Source organism: Calypte anna, chromosome 8, assembly GCF_003957555.1.
Source record: "Calypte anna isolate BGI_N300 chromosome 8, bCalAnn1_v1.p, whole genome shotgun sequence".
NCBI lineage: Eukaryota > Metazoa > Chordata > Aves > Apodiformes > Trochilidae > Calypte > Calypte anna.
The window spans coordinates 25482909-25509738 of NC_044254.1; the positions used below are offsets into that span (position 1 = coordinate 25482909).

The 26830-nt window shown below is 41.1% G+C and overlaps 1 protein-coding gene and 1 long non-coding RNA gene across 3 annotated transcripts in view; one reads left to right on the forward strand and one right to left on the reverse strand.

Annotated features, from left to right (window-relative positions):
• LOC115598683 lies at positions 1-26604 on the forward strand. The gene is made up of 4 exons (XR_003987826.1): positions 1-344; positions 22172-22278; positions 23803-24071; positions 25548-26604. It is a non-coding gene; the product is annotated as an uncharacterized LOC115598683 (long non-coding RNA).
• The window catches only part of LRP8 (LDL receptor related protein 8), a 171690-nt gene continuing 161955 nt past the window's right edge, over positions 17096-26830 (reverse strand). Inside the window, exons 11-19 of one of the 2 annotated variants that reach the window (XM_030455482.1) lie at positions 25647-25874; positions 24978-25096; positions 23388-23527; positions 21708-21849; positions 21116-21268; positions 20260-20490; positions 18263-18331; positions 17869-18041; positions 17096-17339 (exon numbers count right to left, since the gene is read on the reverse strand). In XM_030455482.1, the coding sequence (XP_030311342.1) occupies positions 17301-17339; positions 17869-18041; positions 18263-18331; positions 20260-20490; positions 21116-21268; positions 21708-21849; positions 23388-23527; positions 24978-25096; positions 25647-25874 (1294 nt within the window). In that variant the 3' untranslated portion in view covers positions 17096-17300. The remainder of the gene's footprint in view (positions 17340-17868; positions 18042-18262; positions 18332-20259; positions 20491-21115; positions 21269-21707; positions 21850-23387; positions 23528-24977; positions 25097-25646; positions 25875-26830) is intronic. The other variant, XM_030455484.1, reaches the window with a different exon arrangement.

Below are 26830 nucleotides of genomic sequence, written 5' to 3' on the forward strand. Positions count from 1 at the left end.
CTGAGGGCAGCGCCTGAGGCCGCGACCCCGGGAGGTGTCCCGGGGGTGTCCCCGGGGTGTCCCGGTGGGGCCCCCGACCAAACCCAGCCCCACAGATGAGGGAATCCGCCCCCAGCGTTAAGGGGTGGGCAGGGGACTCTTTCCCCTCCGGCTACCTGGAGCTCGGCCCTGGAGATGAAGCGGTTTTCTGGTGGTAATGATAAGAAAAATTTGACAGAAATTCTGACAGAAAAAAGTGAGGCTGGGGCTTGATGAACACTTCCCTTCGCCCAGCGCGGCCCCCGTGGTGGAAATGGCTCGGGTACCGTCGCTGAATTAGGAGATGGACCAAACTCCGCACGCAGGTATTGGCTTGTGGGTCAGAACCAGGCGGTTCTGTCAGTGGAGGAGGTGTGCGTGCTCTGCCTCAAAGGTTGAGAGTTTTTCTCTCGGTAGAAAATGGAAAAAATGTCACTCATTACTCAAAAAGGCTTTCTTGTAGTATTTATTAATAGCAGCACTAAAAGAGGTGAAAAAAAGTAAAAAAAGCACGAGAGGTACTGCTGTATTTTTCTTTCAGAGGGCACTGTTTTACAAAAGAGCAAGTCTCCAGACATTTAATTTCTCCCCAGACACCAAAAAGACCCCAAAAACCCCAGGAGGAGCTGTTCTGGGGAGGGCAGTCAGTGCAGGGCCAATGATGCTCACTCTGCTTACCTTAGAGTTCCAGCAGGGTTAATTCTGGCAATGTTTACTATTATGAACTAAGTGGAAATAGCTGAACTGCTTCCAGATGTAAGCTGTCCATGGAAATAGCACTCCATGGTATGCTGGTGTGTAACTAATTAAATAAACCTTTTGTTTTCAGTTAATTCTGCATGGTAGGGATCCACGTCTGGACATGATTAATCAGTAAACTGATGAACCCCCCCACTGACTGCCCAGATTTGGGTCTTTCAGGACCCCTGTATGTTTTGTGATCTAACCTCACCTTCTGAGCTCTGAAGGAGCTCTAAGCTTTCCCTAATACAGCTAAAACAAACAAACAAAAAAAAATTGGGATTGGTGGCTCATTTCTTTTATCATGAATTATTACTATGAGAGGCAATAGAGTAATTTGCTGGAAAAAGATGAATATTTAAATTTAGGGACTCATAGGTTAGAGTTAAATAGCTGCTTGGATATATTATAGGACTTCATTGGATTAAAATAATGGAGCAAAGAAATGGCATCTTAGTCTCATTTCACTTAAATAACTTTTTGCTTAGACTTGAAGATACTATTCACTGGGTACATGCAAAATAAGAACCAAATTAATGTAGATTAATCAAGAGTGACAAAAATATGTAGAAAGAGGTGAAATATTTAAGGCTCCCTCTGAACAGATGATGGACTCCTGTGTCACTCACTGTGTGGCAGCTCCTCCTCCTCTGCCTAGTTAGACAGCTTTCCTTACCTTCTTTTCCCAAGGGAACTGGAGGACCTTGAGGGACAGTGATTAGTGGTCTGGAGAACCTTTTTTATGGATAAAGATTAAAAACTAAACATGTACAGCTTGGCTAATTGATGAAGTGGAGCCCCTTTAATTGTAATGTGGCAGCACTTACTGTGTTTGTAACTTGGCTGTTCTGTATGATGTGGTCTGTCACAAGATCTGTTACTCAGAGTAAATTTAATCCTTAGCAATTACTAATTTCATCCTTGTTAGCTAATAGAATGACATCATCAGAGTTCAGCAAAACTCTTATCAAGTGAAGACAACTTTTGAAGTTATTTTTTTTCTATTAGAAAATCAGAATTGTTTCCTCTTGAAGCTCATACACTTACATGTCTTTTTACTCCATGTCAGTTTTGCCATGTAAAAAAGATGTCATGTGGTTATATCATTTACAGGAAGTACAAAGAAATTAAAACATGAGACTAAAAAAGTAACATGCATTAAGAATTTTTGGCTGAACTATTACCCTGCTCATTATAGGAACCTGTCTAAAGGTAATACCAAGAATAAACTTTGTATGTTCCTCAAGTACTGTCTGTTTTGACTTCAAGTTCAGTGGTTTGGTTTTTTTGTTGTTGTTGGTTTTTTTTAATGAGAGAATGACTCTGCTGTAATTGCCTAAGTTGTTTTTATAAGCCCTCTCAGGAATATCAGTGCTTGATGCATTGCTGTTTAAATGGCTGTGTTGGAAGGAAGAGCAAACTGGAATATAAGTTATCCTCAAAACCTGCATTTAAATTCATCTGCAAGGTGTCAACTGCCATTGAGTTCTGTGTACTAATTCCAACATATTTTATGATGAATGCCTATTATGGGTGAGATAAAAATGTGGCTTTTTGCTCTGTGTGTAATAGGTTCTTTTGTCTTCTTAAAATAAATGTCATGTTTGAAGGCTTTACAATAGGGAGCATGTTGTTAGCACTGTGCTGTTTGGGTTAGCTTGACACCATGTGCTATGCCTGAGTGCACTGGCTTCAGGTTGTGTTTGTAAAAACCAGAAATGTGTGGATTTTCAGTCTGCTTAAAGGCATTTACAAGCAGTAATTGTTCTGTCTGAAGAAATTATTTCTATGAATACATGTTTTCAAGTGTTATTATTTTAGATATGATAGAAAGACTGGAATTTAACTGTGTGCATGCCAAATCTTAATACTTGATATTGGTTTATAAGGTGGTTTGGGGTTTTTTTTGTTGTTTCAAGAGCAAAATTTACACGATCTTCGCTTCTATGTGGAAATCCAGTATATGGAGCTGATAGTGGGGAGCAAGGACTGAGTGAAATCAGATTAACAAGCTCTGAAAATTTCTGTTTGTTGGGATTTTTTCCTCTTGTCAATAAAAGCTGGCAGAAAGCTCTATGAAATCAACCTACTTTGGACCCCTAATTTAGCTTAATTTTAAGGTTGCTAGGTTTATGACTTGGTTGTACTTTCCTGAGAACCTGCTCACGCTGTTGAAATAGTTGTGTTTCTGCTATTTTTTCCTCTGAACACTGAACACTTGGGAGAACTGGGTGACAGACTTTTTTGCAGGGATTCTAAATTGGTCAGGCTCTTCTCTGGTATTTTTCATGTCTGTGAGTTGTGAAACTCTGTTCTGAACACGCAGAATTTTATGCAGTTTCTACAGAGATTTTAATTCTTATTGATTCCCTTAACAAATAAACTACTCCCACTATCGAAATTAAGACAATCTTTGGAAGTGAACTTCCTAAAGTGTTACTTTCAAATGTATGTGATAAGTCCTTAAGTGTGTTCATGGTGTGGATCTTGTATATAGAGACCCCTGTTAAATCTGTTGGTTTAGTCGCTGGGAAGAGACCTATATACTAATTTGGAAGAATGTTAATTTGTGTGCCTGTGCATCCTGTGAAAGATAATTAGTATCAAAATACAGCTGAGTCGGCAGTCTGGGGTGGCCATGAGAGACGAACCGACAGTGGGCTTCTCTGTTAGTGCTAATCTCTGCATCATAATAATGCTTTTTAGAAAAGACATCCCTACCTTTATCTTGAAACTGTGATATGGGCAAGTTTTTATTTACTTGCTTAAAAACGTAGGTCTGTGAGAAGAAGTGAGCTATGCCAAGTGAAAGGACCTTACCGTGCCCTGAGGTCAGGTTTCCCTGCTGGGCTGGGCTGCTGGTGCCCCGCAGTGACTGGAAGGCATTCTGTGCCAAGACACAGCCCTGCTTGCGAGACAATACGCGCAGAAGATGACTAAGTAAACAAAAATGCGGTGTATTGATATCTGTATTAGAAAAAAAACCATCCCGAGTCTAGTTGGGACCGAGATGTGTAAATGAGTGTCTGAAAGGGAGAAGGATGAATGGGAATGAACAGAAAACGGGGCTGGAAGGGACTTGCTGAGTTCATCCCCTTGACAAGATCAGCTCTCTCTCATGTGACTCTATTTGTGAATTTTAATGAAGCTTTGTGATTTTGATTGGTTTTGATGCTTTGCTTGCTTTTTTTCTCTTTTTTTTTTTTTTTTTTTCTTTTTTATTTTTATTTTCTTCCTTTTCTTCTTTCATTTTTTTCTTCTTTTTCTTTTCCTTTTCCTTTTCCTTTTCCTTTTCCTTTTCCTTTTCCTTTTCCTTTTCCTTTTCCTTTTCCTTTTCCTTTTCCTTTTTCTTTTTCTTTTTCTTTTTCTTTTTCTTTTTCTTTTTCTTTTTCTTTTTTTTCTTTTTCTTTTTTTCTTTTTTTTTCTTTTTTTTTCTTTTTCTTTTTCTTTTTCTTTTTCTCTTTTTCTTTCTGTTTCTGTTTCTGTTTCACTTTCTCTTTCTCTTTCTGTTTTTCTTTTTCTTTTTTTCTTTTCCTTTTCCTTTTTCTCTCCCTTTTTCTTTTTCTTTTTCTCTACCTTTTTCTTTTCTCTTCCTTTTCCTTTTCTTTTTTTTTTTTTTTCATTTTCCTTTCCTTTCCTTTTTCCTTTTTTTAATTTTCTTTTTTTTTTTTTTTTTTTTTTTTGTGGCAATTCCAAGTTTGTAGTGTAACTTAGTTTCTCATTTGAAAAGTCAGTCCCCATATGAATCTGTTTGACAACGCCAGAAGCCGGTGTACTAGAACTGCTAGCTGATAAGTAACTAGGGTGTGATACAGATAAATCCAACCCCTTATAGTTCATTTCCACAATTATTATGTATTAAAAAAATTACTTAAATTGGATTCTCACATGGTAGAACTGTGTGTGAATTCTCATAAATTTTCCAGAGAGGGGAATTTTGTCTCCAGTGGTTTCTTCTGGGCTGCAGAAAGAATCTGGCACATCTTGACAACAGTTACCTTTGTGAATTGTCCTCTAAGTAGTTTCCCCAAAAAGTTGGTGTTACATAGGTAAGAAATACCTTGTGTCACTGCATATTTTAAGCTCTTCATTTAGAAGTGAGCCAAGTGCTGTTTTCTGCTGGTGCATTTCTGTGGAAGCTAATTTTGTTTAAACAAATCTGACAAAGTCTTTGTGGGATCCCCAGATGGCCTGGAGCAAAGGTATTTATTTAACCTTTAGCCCATGACCTTCCTACAGGGCTGGGTTATGTCTACAGAAGGGCTCCATGTCTGCAGAAATAATCAGAGGGGTGTTGAACATTTTACCTCTTTGATTACAACATCCTGATTCTGATCCCTGACACTTGAAAGAACATCTTAGTTGTGCCAAGCTGCTCAAGGTGATGCTTCAGACCTGGACAGCTTTACTTGCTTCCATGTGGCCTTGCTTTGGCTTCAGTCATCATTGTGCTAATTGTTGTTTTCTTCTATTTAAAGGGGTTTACCAAATCCAGGTTTAGATCATCTGGGAGGTACAAAAGTACCATCCCTTTCCTGTGTGCAATCTTTACTTACCAACCCTTTGTATCATTTTCAGCCTTCCCTTGCAAGACACAGGCAGTCTCTCAACTTTCAAGACAGCCCTTGCAGATAGACTTTATGTGCAGGTGATGTGCTGAATTAATTCAGGGTTGCCATGGCAACCTTTTTCTTCTTTCTCCAGAAGAAGACTGCTTTATCAGTCAGTGCAGCCTTGCACAGTGCCTGTGACTTTTGTCTGGGGCTCTCACAGCTGTTAGAAACAATAGGCAGGCAGGCCCTGAAATTAGCAGTTCCATATAGGGCCTCTTGTGCATCTTTGCTCACTAATGCTCTTTATCTTCATCTGGAAGTACTGGTTTTTATTCCCTCATTTTCTCTACTTTTTTTTTTTTTTTAATTTTAAAGACTGTTCCTTCCATACTTCATGGGGACATATAATTTCATATTCTGGATTTTGAGCACTATAGCCCTGGGTTACAATTCTCAGTCTTGTTCTTCTCATGTCTACTTCCCCTGATCTCTGAGTTTTTGGTCATCTTTTCCAAGAGTCTGCTTTGTTACATATAATCCTTGACTGCCCGAGGAAGCCATCAGATTGGTTCTTTTCCATGTCACTGGCAATTTTTTCAGTGGTAAAAAAGAAAACAGGAGGATGGAAACACAAATTGAGATGAAAAGGATGATACTAATCCCCTTCCAGAACTGAGGGAGTTTTTTCTCTGCATGTAGATCTCCTAATAAAGTGATTTGACTCTCTCAGAAAATGATTCTTGCTTTGCAGCTGGTCAGGATTGCTGGGGCTGTTTGTGTATCCTGTGAAACTGTGGGGATGGACAAAGGGGTAACAGAGAGGTGGATGGCAGCTAAATGAATTAATTTCTATGTTTTTATATATTCCCCCACGAGCAAGTGCATAGGCATGTTTTTTTTTTACATCAAATAAAGCATCTTGCCCACAGATGGCTCTTGGGATTAAAAGGATTGGAACTAATAACACATTTCTATTTTCAATGAATAAACCTATTTTGCAGTTATCCCAGTCTGCAACATCCATCTGTTGAACACTACTTGGGCACTGCCCCCACAGGAGAAGAATTGCAGGTAAAATGATGTTTAGCCTGACATTATATTAATTATGTAATTATCACTAATTCAGATTATATTTTTATTTCATAAGACAGTTGGTGTAAAGAATCCAACAAATGATCAAGGCCTCACCTTGTAATGCCACAGAGAAGGATAGTTTCAGGAAATTCATTTTGTGCTTCTGATTCTTAGAGAATAGCATAGAAAATATTATCAATATGAGGTATAATATCTCAATATTGGTGTTGTAGATATAGTGTCCCAGAGACATACCTCTGGTTTAATGATTTTCATGGTGCAGGCCATGAGCTGACACTGGTGTGTTGCAGGATCCTGGGGAGATACAGGGCTGGTTTGGGTGGCCAGTCCCAGCTCAGCCTTCACTGCTTTTGGCCTCTGGGCCCCTAGCCCAAGCAGCCACTCTTGTTTCAGCCCTGGTGGCTTGCCAGCATGTGTGGTTTTTGACCAAACTTTGAGGGATATGTTGGAGATCTCTGATGGTACCCAAAGAAGCTCCTGTGCTGAGGTTAGGAAAGGTGTGCACATTTTCTCTATGGGGACATAAAGGGGATTTAGGAAGAACAAAAGAGCTTAAATACTTGCCCAAACACTTCACACCCTGCAATGGAGTAAGAAAGGTCAGGCAATAACTTACATTCAAAAAGAAGACTTCAGCAGAATGGATTTGGTTTATTTAATAGTAAGGAAAAGGTCATGTCTTTTGTTCTTTTATCCTCACAGAAATTGATTTTGTGAAGTTGAAGTTGGTTTATCACCATTTGTGTTTTTTGGCTTTGTTATTTCAGTACTGGAGAAAAGGTCATCTTCTTAGTTGGTATCTGATTCTATGGTTCATTGAAACAGCATTATTTCTGCTGAAGATGAAGTTCTGGGTTTTCTTGCTTTTTTTCCTCTTTTCTATCCTCTCCTCCCCTAACTTCCCCTGTCCCAAGTCAACCACGTCCAGCTGGATACTTTGTCATGCAGTCTGGTATAGCAGAGGTGCCTGCATATGATGATATCTCTGTTTTTTGGGGGCTATAGAAACTTGCTTGTCTTGGCTGTGCTAAACTGATAAGCCATTCAGATTTAAGTAGATTTTTGTTCATGTTTTGTTCAGTATGCAAGAACTCAAAGAGATTGCCACTCTAGTGGAGTGAATTGCATTATCTGCCTCAAAAAATAAATGTCAGTAGAACCCAGTAACCAAGGATTAGCATTCTTATTGGCTCATTGACCTTTAACTTGTCCACATGGACCTGCTCCAAAAATAGTCTTTCTAAAAACTATCTATATATTATTTTTTTCTTTTTTTCCTTGAAAATGCCCCCCAAATTAAAGTAGAGAGATAACCAAGAAAATATGGAAGCATCTCTGGAGTGAGAGCATCTGGAAAGAAGGAACCAGTTTGAGTTTTGCAAGAATGGTCATAGCTAAAGAAAACCAAACCAAGTCAGTCAGAAACCCCAACTCAAAACCTTGGGGCTCTTCTTCCTCAAACCTTCATATTTTCTCTGTATATTCAGAGAGAAAATGCAAAATGAAGCTACTCGTTTCCACCTGATTTCATCCCAGATCTGTGAGTTAAGAATATGTCTGTGTAATCTGCCTTGTAGACCAAGACAGAAAATTAAGACTGAGATAAAGTTGTACCAATTACAATGGCTGGTGCAGGTTAAAATAAAGACTTCCTTCCAAAAGCTTGCTCTGCAGCTACCTCTAACACATTTTTCTAGCATTATTAATATATAGCAAACACACTTATTAAGAATTTGTGCAGTCCTTGGAAATTAATTCTTTATTCAAGGTAGATGTTTTACTTGTATACTCTTGAGAATGCTGCAGGCATTCTTATGCTGATACCATTTCTTTCCCCTTTCCTCTGGCAGACAAAATTTCTGAGCCTCATGCTAGAAAACCTAGAAGACATCCTTGTGTGTGCTCTGAAGGGAAAATAATACCTAGTTAGGTGTTTCAAGGGCTTACTTGCAACAGAAACTGTTTTGTTTCTGTTACAACAGAAATGTTTTTTCTTTTCTCTGTTGGTTTCCACTCCAGATCCTTTTTCATTTGTGTAGTCTGGTGCTTCTAGAAACTTCTGCAAGCATCCTTACTCTGAACCTGTCAGATTTTGTGACATGAATTGGGAGAGAATGAGTGTGGAGTAAAGGCAGCTAAATACAAAGCAATTGGTGTTTGACTAAGGCAATGTAGGAAAGAAAATCACATGAAAAAGTTGAGGCCTGATGTGAAATTTCTGATGTGACTCTTCCAGAAAGGAAACAGAATTTTCTTTACAGCCAGCTCATCACTGACCATTTGTCTGACTTCAGTTTTACTCCAGCAGTCTTTGGGGTGATTAAAGAGGAGCTAAAAAAAGACTGACTGCAAAATGCTCATCAAATCAGAGGTGTTAGCCAAATGAGTGTCAGTGGGGAAAGCTTAATTTTAGGGTAGCAGGAGAAAATAAAGCAATCATCATTGTTCTTCCTGTGTTGTCATAGTAGCATAAAGTAGTGGCTTGAGGAGCTGCCTGTCTTTTTATCAGAAATTACCATGCAGTTCTTTGTATAGTCTGGTTGAATATAGTGAATCCCAGCACAGTAATTATATGTGAGCACAATTTTAAAACTGCCAAATATTTTTGCTTTATACGAAGTACTTGTACTGATGATCAGGTGACAAGGGCTGACATGAATTCAGATTGGAAAAGTTACCCTGTGTATTTTTTCTTACAGTTGTCTGTGTTTCTTCTATCAGCAGCACCTGTGTGTATTCACTTAGAGGTTAAAATTCCTTGTTAGAGGATTATCAGATCTGAATAAATGTCAGCTGGGGATCATTCTCCCAGAGTTCCAGCCCAGCTGCCCTTTGCTTCTTTCTAATTACCATGTGTCTCATGGTTTTTCAGTTCCTCTCATCCTTTCTGGAAGCAAACAGTGTTTTTGCTGTCTTTGATTATCATTTAGGCAATTTTTATTTTCTTTATTTTTAAAACTTTTGGTGGAGGAGATCCCTGAGGCCATCTGCTGGAGAGGTGGGGTAAGTAGACAAAACCACTCTTGATCAGTGTCAACCAGCAAAATTTCTGTTGGATGTGGACAGGACAGCTTAGAGGGGCCAGAGCTTCAAAAGAGCCCAAAAGAGCAAGAGATACCTTGAATCATCTTCAGTGGGCCCAGGGAAACCATATTGCTGAGTCTTTCTCAAAAAAAGTAGCTACTTTGGTATGAATATAATCTGAAATTTTATTTGATATTTGTTGGATTTGATGACATAAAAATTCTGATAAGAGTGTTGATTTTTCTCAAAGGAGAAAATATTAATCAACATAATCCATGGTTGTAGCCTTCTGATCTTCAGGAGCAGCTGCAGGTTGCTCCTCTTTGCCTTGTTATGGAGGTAGAGTGCACTCTAGAAGGGAGATATTAAATCCCAATTCAGTGTATTCTGTAGCCTTCATAGCACTAATAGCTGCTGACACTCCAAATTATGTTGTCTTCATTAGGATTTTGTCTTGAATGGACCCACTGAAACTAAAAGGTTTCTGTATATCTGCAGATTAGAATACACTGCTCCAGCATTTGGGATTAGATCAAGCCTTTTGTAGCCTGCTGTACTGCACAGACAGTGCCTAGGTCCCCCAGGAAAAGGGGACATAACTATGTATCAAATAAATATATATATACTTACATAAATGTATATAAATGCAAATATATAAATAAATGTATATATGTATTTATTCATGTTTTGGTTAAGATATGAGTGGGTGTTTGAGGCTTTGCTGTCTATACTCCTTCCAGAAAGCTCCAGTTCTCTCCTCTGGCCCATCCCTGCCCTGTTCAGTTCAGTGGTGGAGCTCCCAGATACACATCTGCTCTGTAAGGGGAGAAGTTTTGTGCAGGATAATTTTGGATCTTCATTTTTTGTTTTTCCACATGCCAGTCACTGAAGCTTTGGTTTTGTCACACCAACTTTCTGGCCCAGAAATTGTCTCAGAAATTGTCAGCTTGTTGTTTTACTGAGCACTTAATACTGAAGTCCATCCAGGATGGATTTGTTTTAGGTTGGGGTGAGGAGTTTGTGAGAATGTGTTCTTATGGGATTGCATCTGGGAGGTTTTGACCATTCCTAACAAATCTTGAGTGCTTGTTGGTGTGTGGTAGGCTGCTCTTACATGAGGGAATGCTTGGTACCTGGAAAAATAATGGTTAATATTAAGCTAGGTTAAAACTTTGATGACGTGCACTTGTTACAGCCTTCTATGGGACTGTCCTGGTGTGGTATATTGAGCAACATATTGTTTCATTTAGTAATTAATAAATGAACATTTTAATAGTAAAATTTAAGTGCTTGTCAAGGTTAATCTCCTGTCTTACCCTGTTGCAGAGGCAGAGATTAATCTGTGTCAATTTCTCCTTAAATCAGTGAGGACAGAGGAGTCTGGAGGGAAGTTCAGTGAGTTTAGTCCATTCTTCTTTGTATTGCCCAGGCTGGAGTGCAGGGTCTGAAGCAGTGTGGGTATGGTGGAACACCTGCTGCTGGGGACAGGGGTTCAACTAAATTGAAGCTGGATTTCAGCTGCAGATGGAGGAGCCTTGTTCCAGCTTCCTGCAAACCAAGCAGCAGCTGGGTGAGCTCCTGTGGGGAGGTACAGCTCCCTTCCCACTGTTTTTTCCTGAAATTAGTCCCACGTACCTTGTTGCCATGGGAAACCATAACTGTAGCTAATTCCTGGAATAGTGTAGCTGGAAATCCAGAGTAATGCACTACAAACAAATGCAGCATTCTCACTAGATGCTTCTGTCACAGCTTCTCAGTTAATTTACGTGGGTCTACACATGGGTCCATGTCTTATCCATGGCTGTGTGGAACTTGGGGTGCACCCCTATCCCTGTACATTTGTATTTCTTGGAGACTGAATCTAGCCCAGCAATGATACTTTGAATATCCTACCTTCTCTAATTCAATTATTTCATTGCTTTATATATTGAAGTTATACAAGCTTCTGTACCCTGATAACATGACTGAAGAAAAAAACCCTAAAAATATTCTGTATTTGCTTGTCCACTTAAGTGGTAATGCTTAAGATATTCAGTGTTCATTTGTAGTCATCTGGGCAGAGTCCTGGCTGAGGCAAAGGAGCAATCTGAACTGTTTTGGGGATTGTGAGCCAAAGCCCTGCGTTTTTGCCTCTTAGTCTGCAAGCTACAAAGTAGCTCATGATCAGAGTCTGTATTGATAGTTCTTAACGAGCACCTTTTAAATCATCAAAACTAAAAAAATCCAAAACCCCTACACCCAAAAGGGCAAAAAGAATTTGACTTTTTGTGGGCTTTCCTGCAAAGAGACCAGAGCTTATACATGACAATCTGTCACAGCAGCTCAGACACTTGAGAGAATGAACTTATTTTCAGAACAAGATTATTCAGCCAGCTGAGTTATTTAAAATTTCGTGTCCTTACAATGCTTGTTTTTATGGTTTGGTGATACATAGCTTGGAAGCTCCTGTTTGTCTGTCAGTTTTGGAAAGGAAATTCATTTTACAGAGTTTAAAAATCTCTTCTGTGTATACTCAACCATGTTTTGTAAATGTTGAGATTGCACAGACTGTGTCTGTCTTTTTTTGTTTGTTTTGTTTGTTTGTTTGGGGTTTGGGGTTTTTGTTTTTGTTGTTGTTGTTGAATTCCTTTTAGTAGAGAGATTTGATTTTTTTCTTAATCCAATGGTCTTACAGTTTTGCTGCTCCCCTTTGTGCTGTAAGGTTCTTATACTGGGAATAAAAAGGCCTGGGTGAACAAGAAAACCTCCTGGACTATTTATTTTGGAAACTGTTAATGCTGATCTTCTAAGGAAACAAATGTGTGTTAAGCACCATCAGTTTTAGTGCCTGAAGTGCTGTGTATGTCTTTCTGGGTGATGCTACTTCTGGTTTGAAGGTTGCTACCATGTCAGAAATGAGTTTTGCAGTTTCATGGGAGTGTCCTAGAGGAGCAGAAGTTAAACAAAAAGCTGGATCCCAGCTGTCTCTTTCAGCTCACAGCTGATGCACAGTACTCTGTGATCAAAGGGACTGTACTGCAGATTGCCTGTGAGACAAGGGATAATATATTGGTATTTACTGGAGAAAGTTGTCTCCTATGGTTCCTTCTGAGCACCTGAAAGGAACAGAAAAGCAGATGCACGCCCAGGCATGGTGCTGTGACCTTATAGCAGCCTACAGAGAAAGAGGCTTTTGGTCAGGTGTTGCCTGAAAGAGGAAAACTGTGAAGGTTTCCCTTCTCCTGTAAATATCAAGTAATAAAGGAGGGAAAAGTGTGCACTTGTCTGGGGTGGCTACACATGGAGCCAGGGCTGCCCTTGAGGTCCACAAATGGCTTTGTTCATTGTGGATGAAATGGTTCTGTAGCTTCAGTTCTGGCATTTTCTTAAAAAAACAAACAAACAAAAAAACCCCAAAAACCCCAAAAAAGTTCTGTAGTAAAGCAACCACTTTAAAAAAAAAAAAAAAAGGCAACTATGAGAAATTATTCATCACCAGGACTGTCATGTTGGATCAGACCAATTCCACTTACTCCATCTCCTGGCTGAGAGCAGCTTGTAATGGATACTTAGAAAAGGAACTCTGCCCTGGTGCTTTCTCTGCACCATTAATGATTCTACATGTAGGTGCTGTACATCCTCTCAGGTGTCTTTCTGACTTGAAGCTTTGGAAAAAAATAGAATCTTCCTCCATTATCCTTGTTCACCTTCTCAGTGGCTTTTATAGCTGCATTAAGCTTTATTTTTTTTTTTAAGATGGGAAGATCAAGGTTGTGTGCACAGTTAAAAATATAATATTCACCATGAGTTTTTTTTCTAGAGCACCAGCTTCTGTTATCCTCATGGCTCTTTTGCAGGTTTCCAGCCTCTGATGTGTTTTGCAAAGTTTTTATTATTAACTTCTTCATTGCTGCTGGTGCCTTCAGCATCAACTATGAAGTCAGTTTATGAGGTCAGGATTCTAAATGGGGCAAACATTTCAGATATTGCTAATAGTAGTATTTAATGTACATTTCCAATAACTTTGTGTCAGTTTTTCATTACTAGAGGACTTATAAACATCATCTTAGCCTTTGTAGGAAAATTACTTAGATCTAAATGCTACTTTCCAAGTACTGTTTTTCTACTTGGCATTATTTCAAGGCGTTCGCTTGCTTAGATCTCTTGTTTAGGTCTGTGCCTTATTAAAAAATACATATATTCAGGGCTTTTTTTTTTTTTTTAATGTGCAGTCATAAGGCTTTCCAGTATCCTTCATGTATAATGGTTTGAATTAAATGACTGCTTTCAGCTAAATCCCATGCATGAAGATAGATTACTGCAGTTGGAACTAATTCCTTGACTGGCAGACTTGGCAGACAAAATCCTGAGCAGGGTAATGTAAAATGCCAGTTGTACCTCTCCAGCTGTGGTTATCACCTCTGCTCTTGCACCTGACTTGGATGCTACCACTGTTGGTAGGAGAAAGCCAAGATCAGGGTCCTGAGGCAGCTGCCTTGCTCTGGGGGACACTGTTGTTGTTGTGTTACTGTGTCTGCTACTCTGATGGGAAAAGCCCCAGGTTCCTCTCTCTGTGCAACCTTTGCCTGGGCTGGGCAGCCTCTGCTTGTAGCCACACAAGTAAAATCTCAGGTGGTTTCCTGACCAAGGTGCAGTGAGCTTGGTGCGTTTGCCAGGCCCATTTAATTTAGCTGAGAAGATTCAGTTTGGTGTCTGTCACTAACCCAAAGAAAGTCAACCCATCCATCCCTCATTTTCTCTCACAGGGACTTCAGCTCATTAACTCAAACACCTGGCTCTGTGTGTTTCTGTGACTTTGGGGGCCAGTGTAGGCCTTTCTGTCAGCTCCCTGCAGCAGATGAGGGTCACTCTTGCTCACAGTGCTGCCCCTGGCTGGGGTCAAGCTGCCACCATCTTCAAGAACTCTGGTTCACCCCAGATTTTCATCTCACCTCCTCATGAAATGCCTGTCTAGGACATGCATGTTACCATCCTTTGAAATCATCATTTTCAAGTTGTTGCAGAAACAGCTGCAAAGCTACAGCCCCTGTGTCTGTCACCAGAACAATTCACAACCTTCAAAATTCACCTGAAAACAACTCTGTCAAGTCATCACCTGGGACTGGACTGGTCCCAGTCACCAGTGTGCTGCTTTCAGGCAATCCTCACCCAGTGGAATCTCCTACAAACAGTGCTGGTGCTGTAGCTGTCTGAATAAAGGACCCCAGGATGTGCAGAGTTAGAGTGAGGGAGTGTGTGAGTGTGGGTGTTTTGTTAATTAGTGTTTTGAGCTGGGCACTGAGCCCCCAGCATGTTAATGTGCAAAGGGACTGTGGCTGGAATGTAAAAGGTGGGTTCTGTATCCCACATCTACGTCCACTGTCTCTCTTTGTATCTTTCTGCCTTGGAATCCTTCCCACGTTCTCACTTGGTTCTGATCCACTCGTGTCACCACCTAAAGCTATTGGATGCTTTAAGAGCTGAAGAACAATGCTACCAGTCCCAGAGTCCCAGGTTTAGGATAGCTTTTTAAGCACTAAAAAGTAATAAGCTCAGTAGACCCAGATAAAAAAAAAATTTAATCTTTCTATAGAAACAGTGCACTGTTTTACAAATGTGTTCATTTGGTTCTCAGTAATCCGTGTTGATGTAAGTACAGCAAATGTTACACAGAGCAGATCCCTCCCCCACCCCTCCCTGGTCCTTCTGTCTGTAACATAAAATCTGAAACACAAAAGGCACCAAGCAAGAACTTACAGAACTTCAATATGACAAAAGACAGAGATCAGAAATTACTACAATGTTAAGTATCATCCTAGCAATCTGAACCATTATTTAAAATAATTAATTTCTTAAAAAACAAATTTGGTGTTTGACTTTTCAGTAGTAATAAATCTGTAAAGGTTGAAATCAACACTGCACATCAAGTCCATTTACAACAGTTTGAAAAAAACTGCAGCCGTTTATACAGGTTGGTTTGTACGTGTTCTTAAAAAAGTATCAAAACTGTAGAACTTTCAAATATATTTACATTCGTCTGTTAGTTACAGTGTTACCACATACAGCCTTGTCTCAGTTTTTTTCTTCATGTACACAGTGCATGGATTTATAGAAACAATAATTGGATACCTCAATTGTTTTTACACTGCCTTAAAATCTAAACTTTTAACAGAAGGATGCTTGATTATTTATGTGTTGTCTGTGCAGACTAAGGAAGTATTTTGAGCGTATGCAGGTAGTATGTCTGTAACCTATACCAGGTCTTTTAGACACTTTCTTTTCTTAGCCAAGAATCAACTTCTAGCTCTCATTACAGTGTGAATTTATTCTAAAAGAAAAACAAAAGGAAAAAACCCCAAAACTATTAATGCTGAATTTCTTCTATTTGCTTCAATACAAAATCTTGGACTCACCTAAAAATGCCAGAAGGTTTCTCCAGGCTTTGGTTCAGTTTGGGGAGCTGCTGTTCCTTCATACAGCAGCATGTAAGTGTAAGTGTATTTATTCACTTCCCATAGAATTCCCTGGGAATCTTATGGATCAAGATAAGAAAAAAAAACTTTTTTTTTCTTTTCCCTGCAAGGTGGAGGATGACCCAGCCAAAGATGCTGTTCAGGCTGGGAATCTGTAACCTCCTTTAGCCTCCTTGCTGGTGCTCTGTGCTAGGGGAGATGTGCCAGGGTGATTCCATTGGCAATCATGTGCAAGGTAACTGTGCTGCTGCTGCTGCAAGGATTTCTCTGTATGGTGAATGAAAAACCTGCCCCAGAGCATCTCCTGAATTGGGACTTTCAGGCAGCATGGATAAGGGACAAGGGCAAGGAGGGAAGGAATTGACTTTTGTTATTGTGGAGAATTTTCCCTCTAATGAGAGCACTCACCTTGGGTGTATGGAAGTATGTGGGTGAATCTTTGTTTCTGCTCATTCTAAGCTGATTGAGAGATGCAAGATTCCCAGTGGGGAAAAGCATTTAGATTTTACAGCAAGAAAAAAAAAAATTTAATTTTGTTCCAAGCTGTAAAAAGCAACAAGACAAAGCAAAAAACCCACTGAGTGCTGCAGGAGTTTCTCCTGACTGAAATGCTGTAAAGCCAAAGCTCTTCAGCTAAAAGCCCTGCAGATGAATCCTTGTGGAAAGATGGAAAATGTAAAAGCAACCCCAGTCTGGAAAACAGGAGCTCTGCTTCTTTGTTATGGGAGTGCTTCAGCTGTCTTACAGTACAGCTCCTTCTTACTTAGTGTCTTTAGATTTCAAAGCAAACTTCTCAAACATCCTGTAAAAATTCAATTCTCCCTAATTTTCATAAATGTAGGCTAGTAGTTTTAAAATATATGTATATATTTTTATATATATGTATATATTTATATGCCTACATATCTATCCAGTCTAGATAGATATATACACAGGTAATCTATGCACAGCAAGCCAAACATACAAAAAAATAAATACTCTCACCCCTCTACTGTATTTACAGAACAGATCTTACAATCCAGATTTTGTTAATAAATATTTCTAAACTCCCTGTACAGAATTGGTTTTACTTATGTTGATGGATAGCCACAAAGCATATTCAACATATTTACAAAATATCTATAAATATAATCTTAAAATAAAGCAATAGCTACTGAACCTTCAGCCTGGCTGGTTATGTACATTGAGTTAGTAGCTCAGCTGTTGCTTATTCACTATCACAAATGGGTAGTGCAACAAGTTAAATTGTGTATAAAAGATTATACATACAAAACTCTCACATCCTTTGGATGTTTGCTGTTCATTATAACTTTGTGGTTACCCTTCTGCAACATAAATAACAATTAAGAAGAAGAAGCAAGTTCTGAGATCCAGAGCAAATTTGTTCAGTGTGTTGTGTGGAGCAGCAGCTTCATCCTCATGGCAACCCATCATCTTCTAAGCTTAATGCTACACGCTGTGAAGGAAGAAAAACACACCTGAGTAAGAAGTTTGTGACTTGTCAATTTTGGTGCATTAGAACCAAATTCTGACACTGTTGCTAACTTGTACTTCCTGTTAAAAATCTCATTGTTGTCCCTGCTAACAGAAATCCAGTTTTGATCTGACCCTTTTCCCCAAATGGGGTTGCTCACTCAAGGGTTACTCAAGAGGTGCTGGACAGTTTATTTCACTTGTGTATTACATGGATAACGTTCCTTGTGAGGGATGACACCTCCTCTAGTGGGATCTTTAGTAGGATCTTTGACAGTATGTGCCTGCCTGCCTATAGGATCTTATATAAAATCTTAAGTAGGTTGCTGTATTCTAAGACACCTCCATGAGCTGCCTCACTGTTTAGGCTTCTGCTGGTTCAATGATTGTTAAAGCTCTGGGTTCTGCTGTTCTGTGCAAATAACCAATGCTGTAATTGGCTGGAGAGAATTCTGTATCTAAACTCTCACCAGAATTCCCCTCCTCCAGCAGCAGTTTCCTTGGGTACTTACTGCTGGGTAGACGTGTCCGATTTGGGCAGTCCGCCCAATGTGGATTTCATCTTCATCTTCCTCTTCCGTTGTCTTCCTGTAGACTGGATTATCAAAATTCATGCTTTTAGTATTCTTCCGTTTCCAGTTCCTCCAGATGAGGTATCCCCCCATGCACAGCAAGCCAATGACCACTGAGGGAAGGGGAAAGGAAAGGGCTGTTAGCCAGCTCTGTGGGGAAGGCAAGGATCTGCTGGGAAGTTCCCAGGTTGTCCTTGTACAACCTCCTTGCAGCCAGACTGTTCCCATTCCAACAGCTCCTGCACTTCTTCCCACCCCCACCCCTGAAAACTGTGTGTGTTTACATGAGCACTGTGCTGTGGTCTCCTTCAAAGGGTGAATCAAATGAGCTTACCAACAGGAATGACAATTCCAATCACAGCTGCTGTCACAGTTGAATCGAAGCCTTGGTCATTATTTGCATCTGTAATCACAGAAGTAGTTCTGATTATTTCACTCATTTGCTGGTTGTAAAGCCACCACTAAAGAATGTTTTATGCTGGCAACCCTGGCATTTTGCCCGTCAGAAAGCTTTTGTACTCAAAGAGTTTACAAGTTTTGTGATGAAATTTATTTTAGCAAAATATTAAAAATATGATGGAGAGGATAAAAAGCACGTGCACAGAAACCTGGGCTGTGCTGAGCTGTGTCCTTGGGGAGGACAAACAGCCTGGCCATGAAGTGCTACTGCCAGGGCAGGACTGTAACCTACACACCAGGAGGGTGTAGGAACACCAGGTAAGGGAGGTGCTCTGTACAGTGTCAGCACACAGGAAAGCTCCAGCCAGAAATGAATCATTTGACTGTCCTCAGTCCCCTAATTTTCAGCCACAAAGAGGCCAGTTTTACAAAATGTGACACTTAATGGAAGTTACAGATCAGGGGATGGTGAATAGTGCTCTTAAAAATCCACAGTTGAACATTTTCTAGTAATCACTTATTGAGCTATCAGAAGAAGAATGTAGTTCAAAGCCATCTTCACAGCTTTTCTTTTTAATTATTTCTTTTTTAATTATTTACAACTCAGGAATTAGTCTACACATGTATCACTCATTGCTGCTGCCTGCCTCAGCATGCAAGAGTGACCCTGAAGCTCAATATTGTACTTGCAAGAGAGAAGAAAACAACTATAGGAAAAATAATTAAAAAAAAAAATCAATGTATACCTTTCAAGTTAAATACTTAAAAATATTTGCTCTGAGCTCTTATAATGGGGGATCAGTACAGAAAATTTGTTTTGCCAGAACATTAGAAACTGAGACAGGGAGAACTATAGTTTGTCTTTGGATACAATTCATGGAAATTAAAAGGCAATTTATCCTTTTAATTACTTCCCTGTGGCGGGTTGCTCCATTGCATAACTATTTACTTAATAATAACCCAGACTATTTAAAATGTGACCAATTACAGCACCTTGCTTCCACAGCTTATTACAAAATAATTAATGCACTTGAAAGAAATTTTGTACAAAAAGAATGAATTTTAGAAACTGGCTTCTGCCTTCCCACAGGCAGGACAAGGTGTGCTGCAGCACTGTTCCTACAAACAGCCACACCAGGATGGTTCCTTGTTGCTTTCCAGATGCAATGGCATCTGCCTGTTCTGCTCAGTGAAATATTTAGGGAAAAAAGCCTATTTCACTCTTTTAAAAATAATCTGTATCCCTTTGTGGTCTTAAGTGTCAGTCCTGAAAAGTCTTCTCTCTGGAATAGATTTTTTTGTTGTTGTTGCTGAAAAACAGTTCAGTTTTTCTGCTTTGCCTTGGCAGCAAAATGATCTGGAGGGGCTCCCCTGTTAGTGCTGAGGTGGGGGCTGGTGCTGCATCGTGCACTCATTATGTGGGGAGAAGTTCAGGGGAGCCCCTGAGTGCTCCCCATGGGGACACCTTTCTGATGTGTAATGCCACCCCCAAACCTGTGATCAGGTCACACCAGTATGCAGAGAGCAGCCACACCAAACAGATGTGGCTTGTCTTGGGCTGTAGTAATCCCAACCAGGGCTAAAGCTGGACAGGACATATTTTTTTAGCAACAAATCGAGCTGGCTCACATTAATAACTAAATAATTAAAAAGGTGAAGCTTCTGTAGATTATATCCCAGTATGCAGCACTACAACCAGCACTGAAGCTGGGCTGGTTTCATGTGTGTTGGGATAAACACCTGCCAGAAGGTTCCTTAACATCCTGAGTAACTGGAATCCCCTCAGCCATCCTCACACAGGTGTCTGCAGACACAGGACCTGACCTCCCCTGCTAAGAGTAGGGTGTCCCTGCTTATAAAGCTCAGCTGTGAGTGTGAGTTTCTGTGACATGGTGTATACCGGGAAAGGAAAGAAAAATCTTGTTCTCTTACAGTGCTGTGATAAATTGCTGTTTCCAGTGGTCATCTCAGAATCGATGAAGATGGATGTGGTGGAAGGCAAAGGAAAGCTTGGGGTGGTGATGGTAGCTTCTGATACAGCTCTGGGGGTGACTTCAGTGGTGGTGTTGGCACTGCCAGTGACAGCTGCCACGGTTGTGGTACCAGCAGCGTGGGAGGATGGGGTTGTAGAAACCAGTGCAGTAGTTGAAGTAGTTGGAAGATCTGAAAAGCAAGAGCAAGAGTGAGATTTGGCTGTAGTAAGTAGATGAAGCAAATCAAAACCAGGGATATAATTCTGTTTATTGGTCAGAAGCAGAAACCAAATTCTAATTCTATTTACCAGGTAACCAGACTGTTGATAATTCTCTGCCTAAGGCTACAGAAATTACTCCCTAATGTCAAGCTCTATTTATTAATAATAATACAGCAGTCAAGAAGTTCTAAAACGTGTGGGTTTTGCATTACCTCAGAAGATACTGAATTTGTACCAGGAACTATTTGCATGTTAGGGAAAACTGCACTGAAAGCACTCATCTCTTCAAGATGCCAACAATGACTGTGGCCTCTCCAGATCCAGAATCTACAGGGCAATAACGTGGCCAATTTTAATGACCATCCACACTTTTAGAGCTGTGCCTTACTCCTTTTTTCCTCCTTCTCCTGTATCTTTTTCTGGTTACAGTTTCAAAAATAGGCAAACTTTAAGTAAGGACACCACAAGGCTGTGTTCAGAAGGCAGCAAGTAGCAGAACACAAGAGCTGGTGTTTGTGTTCCATCATCAGGAAACACATTCCCTGGAAGAATGACTTTGCTGGAACAGCATGACAGCAGTGGGATTTTATTTACCTTTGTAGCATTTTTTCATGTCAGGACCCAGCCACATGTTGTCAGGACAGGCACAGGTGAACTTGGGAGAATGGGGAGAGATCTGGGGTGCAGGAAGACACAAATACTCACAGCCTCCATTTGGCTGGGGGCTGAGCTCACAGGAATCTGGAGCTGTTCAAGTATAGAAGAAAAGACAAGTTATTTTCCTAATTATTTCCTGTGCTTGGCAAAGAGATATCAAGTCTTCTAACAAGACTCTTCCACTCCCTACCTCAATTAATTGGGTCACTTAATCATCTTTACAGTTCAGAGTAGTGTGAAACCTTACAGACTATACAAAAACTTCCCAAATATAATGAATGGCAAGCATCATAGCAAAGAGAGTAACACACTGTTATCAAAGATACTAATTAAACAGCTATTATCAGATTGCAGGCTTTTCAGTAAATGCTGCTGCTGCTGAATTAATTATGCACAAACTTCAAACATTAGACATTGCTTCCACATTATCACCTGTGCTTTCTCTCTCATCAAGAACCACCAGGAAGCATTTCATTTACTACCTAACTAAACCCAATTTAGGCCATGATACCCTGAGGACATGTCTTACCTTTGGGCTGCTTTAATTCATGAAATACCACAATGTCGTGAGGATTATTGAGATTTTCTGCCAAAACAGAGATGTCCAGACCATTCAGCCTGTTTGCACTGAAGATTGCTTCATTCTCCAGGTCAGTCCAGAACACTCTGTCCTGCAGGAAACACACAGGATTTCTTACCTGGATCTGCTCAAATCCAACTCGAGCTGCATTAAACTCCAGTAGTCTCAGACTCAACACACTGTGTTCCTGCCTTGGGGTGCTTCTGGTTGGGCAATTTCTATCTGCAGATTTGTTCTTTTTTGTGGCCACTGTCATTTCTGATGCTTGAGCAACCCTACTTGTGTTTGAAGTGCTTTAGCTATTCTGAGTAGCTGTGAGACTGAGACAAGGGAGCAAGAATTTGGTTAAGTATGGAAGAGCTGCATCCATCCTGTGTCTGGGCCAATTCTTTATTTTTTTTTTTTAAATACAGGGTGGATCATAAGCAGAACCAAAAGGCCACACCAGAAACTTCTGCTACCTTGACTGATTTTTCTTCTGCTTTCCAAAGCTAAGACCTGCATTGTGATCTACAAAGAGGTCAGTGCCTACAGCACACCTGGAAGATTAGTATCTGTTTCCCTTTTTTAATTAATATCTCTTTCCTGACATAGTGTGATTGAAGATACAAAATGGTCAAGAAAGTACACAGGAATTAAGAGTTACCAAACAGTATTTGGTTACTCAGTCAGCTATGTATGCTGCTGCCTGTTAGAAAACCACACTGCTGGAGAACAAGGGCAAATTACCAAAAGAAAGTTTGTCTGTTATTCTAACCAATTATTGAGATGAGGAAGAGAGATAAATAACCCAAGAGACCCTTTCAAACATTGCTGGTGAGGATCCAAACGAAGAGAGGCAATGTGTTGGGGAAACCCAAACCCAAAGTTAGGTGCCTACATACCCCACCCTGCACGGGAGGAATAAGGGTTTTAAAGAGGGCTTTGCTGAGCCAAAAGCCATCCCAGTGAAGTGAAATGAAAAGAAGAGGCTGACCCCTGCCTTGATGGGGAACCAACCACCTACCTGTGCCACAGCTCACCTACACCGAGGTGGCAAAGCTGAAGCTTTTGTTCCCACAATCATTTAAATAATCACTGAGAGGAGCTCAGCTACCAGTGAGTAGACTTCACTGCTCCAGGCTACTGAGAGTTAGCAATCCTCTGCCAGGGGAGAAGCCGGATTGTCTCTCTGCTTCCACCTCAGAGTTATGTCTTCTATAACCCCCAAATACTCCTGAGAAGGGGCAAGGAACACAATTTTGAAAACATGCTTCAGTTCCTAAGCATGAGATGCAAACTGGAAGGAATTTTTTAGCCCTGGGCCTGGCCACTGGGTAGCAGTGTGTAAACTCCCAGCATCAACACAGAGCCCATTTATGTAGTAATTTCTGCAGATCTCAGCAGGTCTTAGTCCTTCCCTGATGCCATCTGAGGGTCCAAACTGTACTGCTTAGTTAATTACTGCACTGCTTTTAGCAAGGCTTCTGCAAACTGAGTTCTGACTGAACCCACACTGGGTTCAGCAGTTTCTGTCTCAGCGAACGCCCAGGCTGAGCAGTCTGAGCTGTGCAGAAGGCAGAGACTCAGGAAGAGCTCTGAGACCTCTGGCAGCCCCCACTCTGTTCTGCAGCAGTTTTTGGTCCTTACCTCAAACACTGCTAAGCCAAAAGGATGGCTCAGGTCGTCAACAGAAGAGATCAGAACTTTTCTGTTGCTGCCATTGAAATCAATGCAGGACAGTGAATGCAGTTTGGAGTCTACCCAGTAGAGACGCTGATTCAGCAAATCTGAGGAGGGAAACACAGTGAAGCAAAATTACACACAGCTCCTGCAACTCATTTTCTCTTGCCCAGCATGTTTTTCCTGCTGGCAGCATGACTAATCTGTTTATTATAGGGCCTTTTATTTTTTTTTTTTAACACTAGTTCTGATTTTGAATCTGTGCCCAGATATGCTGGGATAAGACCCTATAAATAAGATTAAAAAGGAGGAACATTCTGTTGTGTGTGTGTGGGGAATGCCTGACTGACAGCTTTGTACAACGAGGTTCTTTTGTTACCAGAAGGAGCAGGGCCCAGCAGCAACTTGGACTTCCCAGAGTCACCCCCTCAGTGCCTGAGCAAGAAGCTTCATTCCTCTCAAGGCTTTTCAGTCCTTGGCCTCTTGCTGGAGAACCACATCTATGATTCAGATGAAACACCCCTCTGAAAGGCTGGTGCCATTTACACATTTTCAGTGAAGAATCCTGGATCCAGAAACCCTTCTGGTGCTGCTGGCTGGGAGAACCTGGTCTTGGGGACAACTACCAGTCAATTCTTGGGGACAGTGCAGGTAAAGTGGGAGGGAAGAATCTGATGTTATTTAAAAAGGTGAGCAATGAATTTCTCTTTCTGGAGCAAATTCACTCATTTTGGATGAGATTCACTAAACAGAATGCAAGTGGATGAGTGCCAACACAAAACAAGTTGTGTAATGAAATGATTAATTAATTTCTTGATTACCAAAGGGTAACATTCTTTGTTCACAGCAGTAGCACTCTGACACTATGTAACAGCAGCAGCTTTTCTCCATCTTTGCCATGGGCAGGATTTTCAAATAAAAAACCAGGCAGAGCACCTGACACCTGCAAGGTGTTGAACACCCACAGCTGTCACTCAGAGGAAGCTGTGCCTCCTGTCCACCCCTGCAGCCTGGTGAGGCAGTGACAATGACCACAGCCCCTCTGTGTGCCAGCAGGAGGGAGGGTATGGGCCAAGATAGTCCCATCTTGTTACCCCCCCTGAGCAACTGGGTGGGTTTGTCAAAGGGAATGGGTGCTGCAGGCTGTGTCTCTGCCTGTGCTGTACCAGGCATCAGTCTGTTAATGACAAATCTTGACATTGCTTCTGAGACAGGTCCAGGGGCAGAGACACTATCACCAAGGACTCTCTGATGTTTCCTGGGCTTCCAAAGAGTTGTTGCAGCTCTGTATCCTTCCCCCAAACCTGCTTTTGCGTTAGGGCACCTCAAAATAACTCAAAGTTCCTACAGTCTGAGGTTCTGACTGTGGCAAGACACTTCCTGTGCTTACTACTGAAACAAAATTGCTTGTGTTGGTGAACAGCAAGTGACAGAGCATTTCCAGCAGTCCTGTGTGCAGGTGCTTTTGTACAGTTACACTTTAGTTTTCCTGTTTAACAATAAAAACAAAGGTACATCAGTCAGAGCACAGGCTGTAGCTCTAACCTGGGCACTTACCCAGTGTGATGCCATTTGGCCACTCAATGTTGTCAGTCACCAGCACTTGCCTCCCCACGCCGTTCAGCCCGGCTTTCTCAATCTTTGCTTTGTCTCCCCAGTCAGACCAGTACATGAACCTGAAAGATGCAACAACACAGTAAACTGGACTCTACTGTAAGGAATCTGCACTCCCAATCAGAGTAGGATGTGCTCTGTTCTCTCTGCACTATGGCAAAGCCACACTCGCTGGAGTTCAGTCTGATGTGCACCCAGGGGGCCACATTCTGTCCCCCAGGCACAAAACTGGCACCAGAATCCCAGTAATCCCTTAGTGTCCCACGTGAACTCTGTCCCACTGTGTCTGTGAGGGATTGGGACCACACTTATTGGAGCAGCCCCATGTTGGAGCAGACAGGATGCTTCACTGCCCAGCACAACCCACGTGCCTGGACCAGCTTAGGCCCATTGAACGTGTAACCTCATCATTATTTTCAAGACTTACTCTGACAGCAGTGGCCTTGCAAAGAGCTGGCTGAATCACTTCAGCAGTGCCATTTAAGTTCAATGAATCTCTCTCTGTCTCCAAAGGCAACTGAAGATTTGATGAGATGAGAATCACCCACGAATTTGTGAGAGCAGCAGAAAGAAGACTGGAATGCAGGCAAAGGGAGTGTTTGTGGTCTTTACCTCCGTGTGGGATCCACAGCGATGGCTCTCGGCTCACTGAGGTCACTGTTGAAAAGTGTCCTCCTCCTGCTGCCATCTGCAGTGGCCACTGAGATGGTCTTGTTCCCAGAATCTGTCCAGTAGATATTCTTATGAACCCAGTCTATTGCCAGTCCCTCAGGAGAGTTCAGCTGGCTGTCTATCAGAATCACCTGCTCAGCCGTGTCACTCGCTTTGTCTATGTAGGCACTGCAAAGAGAGGACTTGTCACAGGTGACACAGCACAGACAGGGACACACACACACCTGACACACCTGCCTGGGGCTGGACCTCAGGTAGCACCACTGCATCCCCATGGAAAGAAAGTGCACATGTAGCAGCATGACTGACACAACACAAAGCCCCTCACAGCTGGATGCTGCAACCTTCCGCTTTCTCCTACAACTTGTTCTTCTTCTCCTATACATTACAGGAAGTGTTTCCCAAATTTCCCAAACTGGGAACTGTCATTTTTTTTTTCTACCCGCTTCCTTCTATAACTGCACAACTCAGCAAAACATTTGACTTCAGGCATGTTAATAACTTCAATAGCAGACTTATGGGATTTATGGACATTAGAAATACAATCTCCAGTGCTCTGCTGAACGGAGTTGAACTTAGCATGCAAATAAATGTGCTTAAATGTCTTGCAAAATTAGGACCTGTGTAACTAATTATGATTCATCAAAGGAGTTTGTGGAGCTGTACTAATTTGGCGAGTGATCTCATTAGATACAAAGACATTGGCAGCCTCAAAATGCTAATGAAAAGCAGCAAAGTTCACATGAATGTTTCCTAAATTAACTCAGTGTTACTCCTGCAGTCACACAGGGTGAGTCTGCTCTGTTGCCCCTGCACCAATACCACTTGCACTAAATAAACTGAAGTGGATTTGTTCTAAGTTTGCATCAGCGTGTCCAAGATCTTAGTCTGGGGCTTCCACTAACTTGGTTCATCTTAAGAAAGTTGCAAAACAACAGAAAGTTTCCATTCCCCCAGCCCCTGGTGACATCTCTTGTTCATGTAAACCCCATGGTTTACATCTCTTGTTCAGTGGCCATCATGGAATGAGGGAAGGTTTTTAAGTCATACAGGTGCTGAGCTCTCATGCATCAGATCAGAAATTTGGAAACAAGCATCTAAAGCCAGGAATTCTTGACACTGTT